General features: G+C 40.6%; 1 protein-coding gene across 1 annotated transcript in view; it reads left to right on the plus strand.

Annotated features, from left to right (window-relative positions):
- Window positions 1-12,717, plus strand: part of LOC119160953 (uncharacterized) — a 270,658-nt gene that overhangs the window by 241,702 nt on the left and 16,239 nt on the right. Inside the window, exon 16 of the mRNA XM_075880196.1 lies at window positions 8,950-9,488. Within this exon, the coding sequence (XP_075736311.1) occupies window positions 8,950-9,488 (539 nt within the window). The remainder of the gene's footprint in view (window positions 1-8,949; window positions 9,489-12,717) is intronic.

A 12,717-nucleotide genomic window follows, 5' to 3' on the forward strand; every position in this document is an offset into this window, starting at 1 on the left:
CCCTTGATGGTGTAGGCTTGGCTCACAACTGGAGGGGGTAGCATTTGATAGATGGGCCGGATAGTACCTCTACGAGATGTCATGGGGGTCCTGACGTCGACGATGGGAGCATACTGTAGGTCCAAGATGGGACTGTTTATTTGGCCAAACTTGAGGCCGGTGAACGAAAAGTCAGATTACAGTGATACACACTGGCACTGATAGTGGCGAACAGAGCTCAATTATCGATCAACTTACAAGCAGCAAAGCGCATCAGCATTTTACATGTGCCGTTGAATATTCCAGCACTGGTTGTGGTGGAAACTCTGAAATAATCTTGAGTCTTCACGTCTAGTGCCATCTTAACAGAAAACTATCTGCAATGATTGCGAACCTTCTCGAATAATGAGGTGCAGTTTGTGCCGAGCATTCCTGACAGGCTTTCTGCATGAAAGCCGAGTGAAAATAAAAAAACAGGCATGGCAATATTGCTTCATTTCATTATATACACAGATATTTGTATGTCTATGCCATTCTGTACCTAAATATACGATGATGTACTTAAAGACAAGATTGGTATTTTAAGACAAGCAAGATACAGGCAGTGTACACATAACATACACCACCTCTCTCTTTTACTTTTACGGTGAAATGTTTGACATTGGTGTCAAACATATGCGAGGTGCTGGGTCATTTAGTGCTTTTTTATGGCCAGAATATGGGTGACATCTCTTCAAAATGTGCTTTAAAGTGCAACGGCTCAAGTGCACAAGTATGTATTGTCGGTGGTTCAGCCTATCAGGGGCTGTTCAGACCACAGAATCAAAAGCAAGGCTCAAGGGCCCTGATTAGTGCTGACCATTGCAAACCGATGAGCATAGATTTGCTTGCAAGGTGTCAAACTACTTCATGGCTGGAAAACAACTACGTTTTTAAGCAAATACCTGAGTGCCCTTTCTTTTGAAGTCACGCTTGCTGCAAGAGAATTGAAATTAATGCATAACTATTCATTTCATTTGTTGTTATTTCATTTATTGTACCCTCAGGGTCAAACAAGGCATTACTGAGGGGAGTGGCTTATAATGATAAGTTTGTACAGCATAGGCAAATTATTAATAGCGATGTAATAAAAAGAACAAAAAAACATAAGAAAACCATTACAAAGCATGAAGTGAAAGTAATTTATATAATGAATACAAATACACAAACATAAAAAATATTAAAAAACGCAAAAAAACGTGCATGAAGCATATACGAGTGAATAAATGACATTGTAGTTAGCAATATTGTTTAATGCAATACGAAACATGAGTTCTCATTAATAGATTTAATGTCTTGGGGAAGGTGGTCCCACTCTAGTGACATCCAAGGATGAATGATTGACAAAATGTGTTTGTGCTGCTAGAAGAAACATGAATCTCATGAGAATGGTTGATGTATGCAATACATAGTGTGGATTACGAATAAGCAATAGCAAAGTGAGGTATTGGGCTAGTTGGTTTTTCATGATGTCATGCAATACAATGATAAATGGGAGATTTTGCGCAGGGCTGCAAGAGATAAAAGCGATAGGCTTGTTTTTATGGCTGTTATGCTAGCAGTTCGGTTATAATTGGAAAGAAGAAAATGAGCTTGTTATTCTGGAGTAGATCTAATGTGTTAATTAGGTTAGTATTATGAAGGTACCAAACAGATGAAGCATATTATAATTTTGGGCGGATCGAAGTTTTACAGAGAAATAGTTTGAAGAGTCGGGAGCATGAAAAAAGTTTCACTTGAGGTAGCCAAGGGTGCGGTTTGTATTGTTAATGACGTAGTTAATGTGTGTTCCTTAAGAAAGGTTGGATGCAATATGAATTCTTAAGTATTTATATGAGGTTACTTGCTCTAAAGGGAGGTTATTTAAGTAGCATACTTGTGAAGAGTTAGCTGACCTAGATACATGCATAACTTTAAACTTGTTAGACCATGAGCTACGTATTACACGAGTTAGGTATTTTATTTAAATCAGATTGTAGGCGAGTACCAAGTTTGGTAGTTTGTGGATGAGAAGCTTATGATAGACTTTATCGAATGCTTTTGAATGATCTAAGAAAATGCAGTCAGCACATGATGAACAATCAAGAATTTGATGCAAATGATCAGTGAAAATTACGAGTATAGTATCGCATGAGTATGATTCCTAAAACTATGTTGTGAAGGAGAAAAAAAGGTGTTACCTTCAAGAAAATTTACGATGCCTTTGAATACGATGTGTTCCAGTGTTTGCAGCACGTGCTGATAAGAGAAATGGGGCGATAGTTGGTTGTTAAGTTTTTGTTACCTGATTTATGATGTGGAACCACGTTCCCAACCTTCCACTGATAAGGTAAAGCACCTGTGTCGAGTGTTTGTTCAAAAATGTTTGTTAGTATAATAAAACTATATACATAAGTGCTTTTTAAGAACTTGGTGTTCATTGAGTCGAATCCCGGAGAAAAATTGCAGTCAAGTTGAACATTAAGTTTAGCAACGTCTTGTGTATCAAACAATACTGGGAACATCGCATCGTAATCGCAGTTGCGTAATTCAGGAAGTTATTTATTGGAAGTATGTGAAAAATTTTTAACAAATGTTTTATTAAGATGAGTTTTAGTGCCATTGTTAGTGGTGGGCTGTTTATTAGTAAATTAATAAAATTAAGTTATCAGAAAAAGGCTTAATTACTTTCAAAAATTTCTTAACATCAGTTTACAAAATAGATGGAAGAGTGACAGTAAGGAAAGAGTGTTTTGCTTCATTTAAAGCTTGAATATATTCGTTAAAAGCAGTTTTGTATGAAGTCCAACAAGAAACATTTTAGGAAAATCTAGCTGTATGGTATAAGTGATTTTTACGATTAGAAAGTCACTTAATTTGAGTTTTATACTAGGGAGCTTATGGGCTAAAAGTGATGGTATGGATAGGAATATATTTGTGCAATTGTTCATAACCCTCAATAATAACATGTCGCAGTTAGTTTAGTCAAGAATGTATTAAGAAACGAGCATAACTCGCCATTGATAGCCTCGAAATTGGCTTTCCTGTAGTCGAGTATGGTCTTCCTTTCAAAGTATTTTTGGGAAGATTTGAACTAATGAGAAAATAAAAAGCAGCGTGATCACTGTTTGAGGTTAGAGGTCAGCTTGGGTTCAGTAGTAAGTGTTAGGTCAAGAGTATTTGATACAATAGCAGTGTTCTTTGTAAGCTGCATTACAAGTTGTGAAAGCGAAAAAGTAGAGCATAAATCTAGAAATTCTTTAGCCTGAGATGTAAACGGCTGTAATGAAGGAGGTTGAGTTCCCCATTTAATGTTAGGAAGGTTGAACTCGCCTAGCAAGTACAGGGGAGACGATGGAAATCATGACTTGACATCGGTTATTATATCATGTAATTCGTAAATGAATGTGGGTGAGCAAGAAAGAGATCGGTAGCACACGCCTATAACTGACTAGTGGTGTTTAATAATGTTGATGACCAAACAATTTCAAGGTCAGTAGCAACAGAAATACGCAAAAAAGGAATGTCATTATAGATGGTGAGTAAGACGCCACCACCATGACACACAGCCCTTTCTTTTTTATAAATTCTAAAACGCTGGGCTTTGTCGAAAATTTCAGAATCGTAGATAACCTTTGAAAGCCATGTTTCGGTTAAAGAGATGATATGTGGTGAACAAGTGTCAATGGCGGAAGACAAGGGAAAATATTTGTTCAACACACTTATGTTAGTAAGGAAGACTGATACGTAGCATTGTGAAGGCCGTCTACAACCCCTCTCGCTTCGCTAAGTCGAAGCCTCTGTAGAAACCGTGGTTCCTACGCGCTTCCCCAGTGACTGTTTTTTTGTCACCTGCTTATTGACAGCATCAAAGTTGTAGCATTTGTTGTTCATGGTCAGTTTGTCATGTCCCAGTTCAAGAGCTGGTGTACCAGGCTGATCTTTGCTAAACTCAATAAGATTTCTGCGAGTGAGTTGGGTTGCTGGGGAATAATCTTCGCTAAGCAAAATGCCACCTAAAGAAGTCGATTTCGTTGTGAAAGAACATTTTCTTTCAACTTGAAAATTGCAATATTGTGGGTCCGCATTACACGGTAATAAAATGATTATGTGATGAGCACGTTCAATCAAATCGAATGAAAAGGAGGGAAGCACATTTTTCAGTGCAGATTTAACTTGTTTTCGGCTTGTTCCCATGTTTCATTTTTATCTGAAATGTTTGGGATCATTAGATTGTTATGCTGTTATCTATCTTCAAGATCGTTTGCAGGAGACTACAATGTAGCATTTTAATTTTCTGAAGCCTGAATAGTGCTTCTTCTACTAGGCATGTCTGCATCCTGTGCTTGAAAATTCTTACATTTTTCTTCCACATCATCTAATTGTTTGCTCAGTGCTCTGAATTTCGTTTTTATTGTTTTTTGTTATTTTTGATAGCTTTGATATCAGTGGATTGCTCTGCTAATGTTTTTGAAGGCTGGAGTGAGTGGGTGTGCATGGCCTTAATGAAGCAAGACATTATCTTCATTTGCTCTGAATGGTCATCTAGTAAGGTGTCAATATCAAAAAGGGAATCCGCTCGAGTATTAAGTCCAGGGTTCGTCTCAATGTCCTCAGAACACAGCAGTAACAAGGCATTGATTGATATGTGGGGTTCAACGCCCCAAAACCACCATATGATTATGAGAGACGCAGAAGTAACAAGGCAAGTGATGAGTAAAACAATCCTAAAAAAATTGGCCCTGTATCTGCATATTTCACTGCAAATGTCGTCGAAAGATGACACTTGCAGTGAAATATGCGTCTAGAGAGAGTGAAAAAAACATTTGATGTTCTGCGCAAGAAAATTGGTGCATTTTATTCTGGAGGCACTGCATTAGAGAGTCCCGATCTGTGCAGTGAAGGTGAACAAGCACATCGAGGCACATTATACACGAGCGCTATCTAGCAGTTATCTTCAAAAACGAAGGAAGGCGTGCAGGCCCATCTGGGAGGTGATAAGGTGTAGAACGCAAAGCGACGGTCAGGTGCCACCACAGTGTCGTCTTAGCAAAGTATTAGAAACACTTGCCTTTTTGAGCATCAGGTTGCATTGTTAGCACAGCGTGATAAACGCTACGGTTCGTAGAATTACTTATGTATGCCTTCTCTAGTATGAAGTTGCAGATACAAAATATTGACGTGTTGTTATGGTGCCTCAGATATGCACAGTAATTGCTTTTTAATTGACGATTGCACAAGTATGAAAATGCTGAAACTTGAGCAATATTGGCGGGCGCTGCGGATGGAGTTGGCCGTTTGAGGTATCGTTTGGTGTCATTTGGGGTATTGTAAGGGCGGATTAACAGACAAATGTACAGACAGACGAAAACTTTTGCATCGAAGTACCCTAAGAAAGACTATCGTCTTCAAAATTTCATACATCACCCATGGGCATCATCTGTCCATTGATAGTGCCAGCAGGAATGTGATGGCAGCCTGCGCAGGACAAAAGCAGGGATTACGAGCCATGCCGATAGTGCTGCTTCAATGCCCACTGAAGGTGAAGTTTGCAGGGAAGACGCCTAATTACGCCTTGGTGTCTGACGCACTAGCGAGTACAGCTGTTGAATAGAAGACGGGTCTTTCTGAAGACCCCACAGCAGTAAAATCTTCGTCCACAGTGATGCAGGCACGGCTTGCATCAGGTAGATGTTCAGAAAACTATTCCAAGTCGGTGAGGGTTTTCCTGGATAGTGCCAGCAGGAATACGATGGCAGCCTGCGTAGGACAAAAGCCGGGATTACAAGCCATGGTGTAAGTGCTGCTCCAATTCCCCCTGAAGGTAAAGTTCGCAGGGAAAACACTTAAGTATGGCTTGGTGGTTGATACACTGGTTGATACGGCTGTTGAATGGAAGATGAGTTTTTCTGAAGACACCACAGCAGGAAAATCTTCGTTTACAGCGATGCAGGCACAGCTTGCGTCAGGTAGATGTGCAGAAACGCATTCCAAGTCAGTGAAGGTGTCCCTTGATAGTGCCAGCAGGAATACGATGGCAGCCTGCGCAGGACAAAAACAGGGATTACGAGCCATGCTGTCAGGGCTTCTCCAATGCCCACTGAAGATGAAGTTTGCAGGGAAGACACTTAAGTAGCCTTGGTGGTTGATGCACTGGTCGATACTGCTGTTGAATGCAAGACGAGTCTTTCTGAATGCGTCACAGCAAGAAAATCTTTGTCCGCAGCGATGCAGAGACAGCTTACGTCAGATAGATGCGGAGAAGCCCATTCCAAGTCAGTGACGGTGTTCGTTGACAGTTCCAGCAGGAATATAATGGCAGCCTGTGCAGGACAAAAGCAGAGATTACGAGCCATGCCAACAGTGCTGCTCTAATGCCCACTGAAGTTTGCAGGGAAGACTTAAGTACGCTTTGGTGGTTGATGCACTGGTCGATACGGCTGTTGAATAGAAGACGAATCTTTTTGAAGACGCCACACCAGGAAAACTTTTATCAACAGTAATGCAGGCAGAGCTTACGTCAAGTAGATCTGGAGAAATGCATTGCAAGTCAGTGAGGGTGTCCGTTGATAGTGCCAGCAGGAATACGATGGCAGCCTGCGCTGGACAAAAGCAGGAATTACGAGCCATGGCGATAGTGCTGCTCCAGTGCCCCTCAGACTTCTCAGATATTGCAATACACTCAGATGCCATTATAGCAAATTTGCATATTACTTGAAAATAACTTTGTTACAACCCAAAACTCGTTACAAAAGGTATATTGCTAACATTACAGCTATTGCATGACTATTGTTCATTTACATTGTTATAACTGATGTTTCGTTCTATCCTGGTTCTTTATATCGAGGTTTGAGTGTAGCAGTAATTCAACGGGCTCACATAAAACTGTCATTGGAAGTGGGCCGCACAGTGAAAAGAGGAAGGTGGGAATGAAAAAAAAAGGAAGCGTGCTCATGGGGTGTAAAAGATGGTGCAGTCCATCAGCTCCAGTATGGAAGAAGGCAAGGAAGAAATGGTCATTTGTTGACACTGGTTCAGGTGAAGAAGAGAGCATTCTTGTTGACAATGAAGCTCTCTTCTAGGCATGCCTTGGTGTGTGTAGCTAGCAGCTCTGTCATTGTGCTGCTATGCATTAGGGCATGGTTTTGATTCTTGGCCGCGGTGGCCAAATTTGAACAATGCTGAAATGGGAAAATGCACGTGTACTTAAGGAAGACCATGCGGTCAAAATTAAACTTATATCTCCAATACAGCATGCCTTGATATTGTATTCTGGCTTTTGTACATAGAACCCCGGAATTTTTTCAAAGCTCACATCAAAGTGGAATGCTGATGCAACATTTAATTTTTTTTGGTCTGTTAAAATTATGAACCATTTTTACAAATCGCAGCATATTGAGGAAGGGAATGATGATGAGTGGGTGAAGCTCTGGGAGATTATTCAGGTAACCGTGAATTCCCCATACATAGATACATCTTCTTCTTCTTCTTCGTTTTCTGTTCATTAAAACTGCCTTATGATCAGTGAAATGAAGAGCCAAGAGTTCTTGGTTGTGATGTAAGCTGAACTTCGCAAAGACAAGGTCTATACATGGCTTGCCGACGCTGCCATTTTGCTGCAGCTGCGCAAGCCTTCGCCGCCTCCGTATCGGCTTGCCAACGTTCCCGTACCACTGATAGCACAGGAAGCATGCTTCACGGGCAAGAGCACGTTCACATTCATTTTCACCTGTGGCAGAAAGAGAATGTGTTGTCTGGAAGATGCATATTTTTCGTCATCAGCCACTTCACAAAATACACCTAATGCCTTACAGATGTGTAGCAGGTACCTGCGCTTATCAGTAAAGTGATTAATGGCATAGTGGGTGCTTCATTATTATTGTCATGATGTTTAGTGAGTACCTTGCATGTGCTGTGCCGTGATGGCGAATGTGTGGTCTGGAGCGGGCTTTTGTTCTTTAGTGCCATAGTCATTGAGGAACAATGGCGGACATGACTCAACCCTAAAAAGCCTTGCCCCTAAAAACTGATGCTGTGAAGCCCTTACTAGGTTGTGTTTTATAGTCTCTGTATAGAACTAAAAATTTTAATGTGGTGGGTTAAGGGGCTCGTGAAGTTAACTTCACGAAAGCAGTTAATGAGACACTTGGTACTCTGAGCAGCCTTTAGATGTAGATTGTACCTTAAAAAACTGAAATTTAGAATTGATTTAATTCTCAAGTGATATACACTAAAAAAATTCTTGTAGATTGGTTAAAACAAATGTGCTAAAAACTTGCTATTTCATCAGTGAATGAAGTATCACTTCTTAAAAAAAAAAGTTTGATTCACTTTACGAGAAAAATTCTCTGTCTTGTGCTCTCCGTTGCCTTGTTAGGTCGTGCTGGTGGAAGGAGATCTGAGCTGGCTCAGAAAGCTAAGGGCTGAAAGTGAAGGCTTAAGACTTCATTGTGACATATATGCAATACTACAATGTTATGATTATCGCTTAGTACACTGAGAACTAGTTTACTATACAGGCATAGGAATGAATACATATACCTTGTAAAGCTTTGGTTATCTTTCATAATGAATATTTGTAGGCAGCTACTTGCCAACAACGGATGGGTGGTTGTAGCTTTCCCTAATCTTGTGCTTTGTTACTCTTCCTTATTTTCCACTACTGTTCAAAATTTCGTCTAATAGTAAGTGTTCTTGTTGTATTCTTCTCTGTTTTGTCCATGTTGAAATACTTGCGTTTCCACGTATCGCGAATCCCCACCAAGTTTCTTAGCTTTCTATTCTTCTGTGAAAAAAAAAATTCGTTTAGCAGAAAGATATAGTAGTGGAAAAGTCATCTTGTTGCAATTGCTTCTCATTCCAAATGAAGCCATATGAGTGTTTCCTTGAAGGCCCACTCATGAGTGTTTCTCTCTTCTTTTCCTTTTCCCTCGACTTTCTCACTCGTGGCAGGTGCAAGGCCAAAGTCAGTGGCAACGTGGGCTGCTCCTGTTGCCCACAGCTCCCCAATTAACGGCGGCATTACTGGCGAAAGAGGCAATGATGTTAGCTCAAGCTCGCCGATTCCTTTAACAGTTTGGGCTAACCCGCAGTCCCGGCCACCGACTCAATACTTCCAGAGCCTGCGGCAGGTCCAGTCCAAAGTTGACTCAGGTCGGCCTCTTCATCGATGCTCAGGACAGGTTGTGCGCGTGCCTCCATTCACCATCAAGAGCGACATGCCGCCCGCCACGGCTGCCGTGGATGATGGCACTGCAGTGGCAGAAGTAGTGAGACCACCTGATTCACACCACAGCCTTCAACGTGGAAGCTCTTTGGGCATTGCTAGCAACAACAATAATCTTATGGGCAATGGTGGTGCAAATCGAGAAGAGGAAGATGATGCTTGCGACAATTCCTCTGGTGCAACAGGCGAGCCTTCGCCTGATGCCTCGCCGGACTTTGTGGCTGAGATTGATGCGGAGTCTAACCTAGTCAGCCACTGTCTTCAGGTCTGTGGTCATTAATGCTTAGATTGAAAAAAAAATTACTTGTTTTGGGGCTAAATTGTTTTCATTAGGCTTGCATAAATATAAATTATTTTCTATATAAAGTAAAGTAAAAGTGAAAAGTCATAATTAGAGTTACTAAGAAAATTATTCTAACAGTCATAAAACTGCATAAAGCCTAAGCACGTGTTCAAAGCGAATTGGAAAAGGGCATTTACTTTAAAGAAAAAATTTTTTCATCTCAGCTAGAAATGAGTTTTTTTAGTGTTATTGTATGTTTTTATTGAAAAATGTGAGTTCTGTATGTTTTATAAGGTCAGCAGGAAGGAGGATTTATTTATGGTTCTTTTTTTTTTCACTTTATGGTTGTTTGTCTACTTGAAATATCAGGACGGTTGAAGTCACAGATGCATTTCATGTTTGTCCACACATTATCAAACTGTTATGAGTGGGCCAATTCTTCGTGCTTTTTATCTATGCACGTCAGAAACTTGACGTTTGTTCCATCCACTGAGTGCACTGATAAATTTGGTTGGAATGCTCACTGCTTGTGTGGCACTCAGTTTAACCCAATTACCAATAAGGGGCGAATTTCTAGCTGTTGTCTGCCACACATCTGTGCGTTTAGTTAAGCTCAACCAGATCTGGGTCACACAGGAGTGAGACAGCTGTGCACATTGCGCATTTTTTATACATTTTTGTTTTCTTGTGCCAAGCTGCTTCAAAAGCACAGAAATTGCGAAAATTAATTTAACTACTCCAAAACAGCCTAGAAAGCTTGAATTTTGACGTCAATCTCGGCTTCTGTAGGGAAAAAAGGCCGAGTTGACTAGTAAGACGCACCCAATCATGTCTTTTTTTTTACTTTGCACCTTTTCGGAGTGGAAGGCTCCCATGCATGGTGCCGCCATAATCTCTTCCAAACTGCTGTAAATATGTATGAGCCCGCAAAACCACAGAGACGAGTGGCAAGCGTAGCGGAGTTGACTTTCAGGTTTTTTGTTGTGCATAGCGCGTTCCTTCGGTCGCTGCAGTTTTCATGTCGACGCTGCTATGTGCGTTCCCCTACGCGTGTGCATTTGCATGAGGGAGTAACTGTAAACATGGAGTCATTTTTCTGCATGCAACACCTCTCCACGATGCCCTGGCGCATGCACATGGTTTTCAAAATGTATTCTTTGAGCAATAGAACATGTGCAACTCATTCTCGGTTTACGCCCATTAGCTACTAATTTATTTAGACAATCGAGTTCTCATTGCATTTAAAAAAGTCATCGCTCGTGAAATCTGCACATCGGTGTTTGTAGACAGAGAGAAATATTTGGTTATGTGCGAAGCCGTGGTGACAGTATGAGCGTTCAAAACATATTAGGCTATATTAACCGGCACCTTCATGTTTTGTTCGTGACTCATGATGCGTCGGCAACCACGTGGCACAGTTTTTATGAATAGTGATTTGCCACTGCTTCGTTTTGTAATCGAAACTCACGACGAGCACTTAAGAAGCACCGCTGTGTGCCGGCTCTGGGCTACATGAGCTTTTAGGCTTCGCTTTATGTTCGATCGGTGTTCCAGTCAGCAGCTGTTCCGCAGTTTGACTCGGTTTTCTTTTTTTGCAATAAAACTGGCCTCTGTACGTTTAGCGGTTTGTTTGCATGGATACGAGCTTGCTACCTGCGGTGCGAGAGCTTTACACGAGTCGCGGCGTGGGTGCCAATCGCAAGTCAATCGGGAGTTCTACACCGATGGTGATGACTTATGATATCAAAAAAATAGAACTGGCAAACGTGTGTCATATTAAGAACGTGTAGTTGCACGCGTGGATAGGCATTATCAGTACCATTTGCTTATTTGCTTATCATCAAGTGCCATTCACACGCCCTTTACGAGATAGTCGGTGCGGCAAGGTTTCTTCGATCTCACGCTAGACTCTTCAAGGGGATCTCACATGAGGTGGCCGCGAGTCGCGATGCAGCCCGCTTTTGTTGTCTGTTAAGAGCTCTTGATGCTATCATGTCGGGCTTTTCTTTAAGCGAAGGACCACTTTTAAATTATTAAGATTTTTGTATAATAATAATTTTTAAATTTCTTTTTTAGTGTGATGTGGTTTTCTTTTTAAATATTTCCGGGGAACCTATTTTTCAACAAAACCTTTTTTATTCTTGAATTACTTTCCACAAATCCTTTTTTATTCTTGAATTACTGTTCCACATGTTAGTTAGGAGGGCTAGATAGGTCACGTGGTATGTAAAAAGGTAGTGCAGTTCATACTTGGGGATAATCTCTTTGAAAACTTCCTTCAAAATCTGTTTCGGTCTTATTTGTATGATAAGCCAATTAAATTATGCACTAGTGCCCCCACGTTGACAAAATTTGTATTTTAAAGCTCCCAGGACGACATATTAAATGCCGCAAACTGCTCCGTAGCAAGGTTCTCCTGCATTAAAATTGAAATTTTGCTGCTCCAAGAACTGCTCCCAATTTAGTCTCGGCCGTCTCACTCCTGGTCATGGAGTGTCAGTCTCCAAAACTTTGGTTTAGTACAAATTTCACATAAATCTATTTGGTATGGTTGAATTGTTTTTTAGGTAGGCTAAGAAACTGTCTTGGTACCTTGATTGAGCATCTGTTGAATAACCTGAAAGCCATTTTCACAGCCATCACTTTAATCATAATCCTGGTGGGGAGACTATAGCTAGTTGAAGTGAACTTGTCTTTAGCTTTAGCTTGACTTTTGTATGACCAATGTGGTATGACTCTCTGTCTGAAATACTTTCAATTATATATATATATATATTTTTAGTGGTGTGCGAGTATTTGAACTTCCACAGATTTTTAGTAGTGTTTGCAATTTGATCCAATTCACACTGGAATGTTATCATTCAAAGTATTCGAACTTTCTCAAGCTGAACACGGTCAACATCTCATTGGCAATAATCCCCTCAGATTTTTTTTTTTTCTTATATATGCTTCACCCCATTACACTTTCGTATTGTGGCAAAGCTACCTTTTGGACTCTATTGTGATCACACGTTTGACTAAAAAAACCAAAAAAAATTTGGTTCTGACATAGAGATGATAGACGTGGCATAGCGAGGGGTTGACTTAAAGTTGTTTGGACCTGAAACTTGGGCATAGAGTTCAGAAAATCGCTCCAAAGATACCTAGCACCCAAAAAAAACAGGTGTTCTTATATGTTGATATCTATGTGGCAGATTAGGAACTCCAAATT

The sequence above is a fragment of the Rhipicephalus microplus genome, chromosome X, assembly GCF_043290135.1.
Source record: "Rhipicephalus microplus isolate Deutch F79 chromosome X, USDA_Rmic, whole genome shotgun sequence".
Taxonomy (NCBI): Eukaryota; Metazoa; Arthropoda; class Arachnida; order Ixodida; family Ixodidae; genus Rhipicephalus; species Rhipicephalus microplus.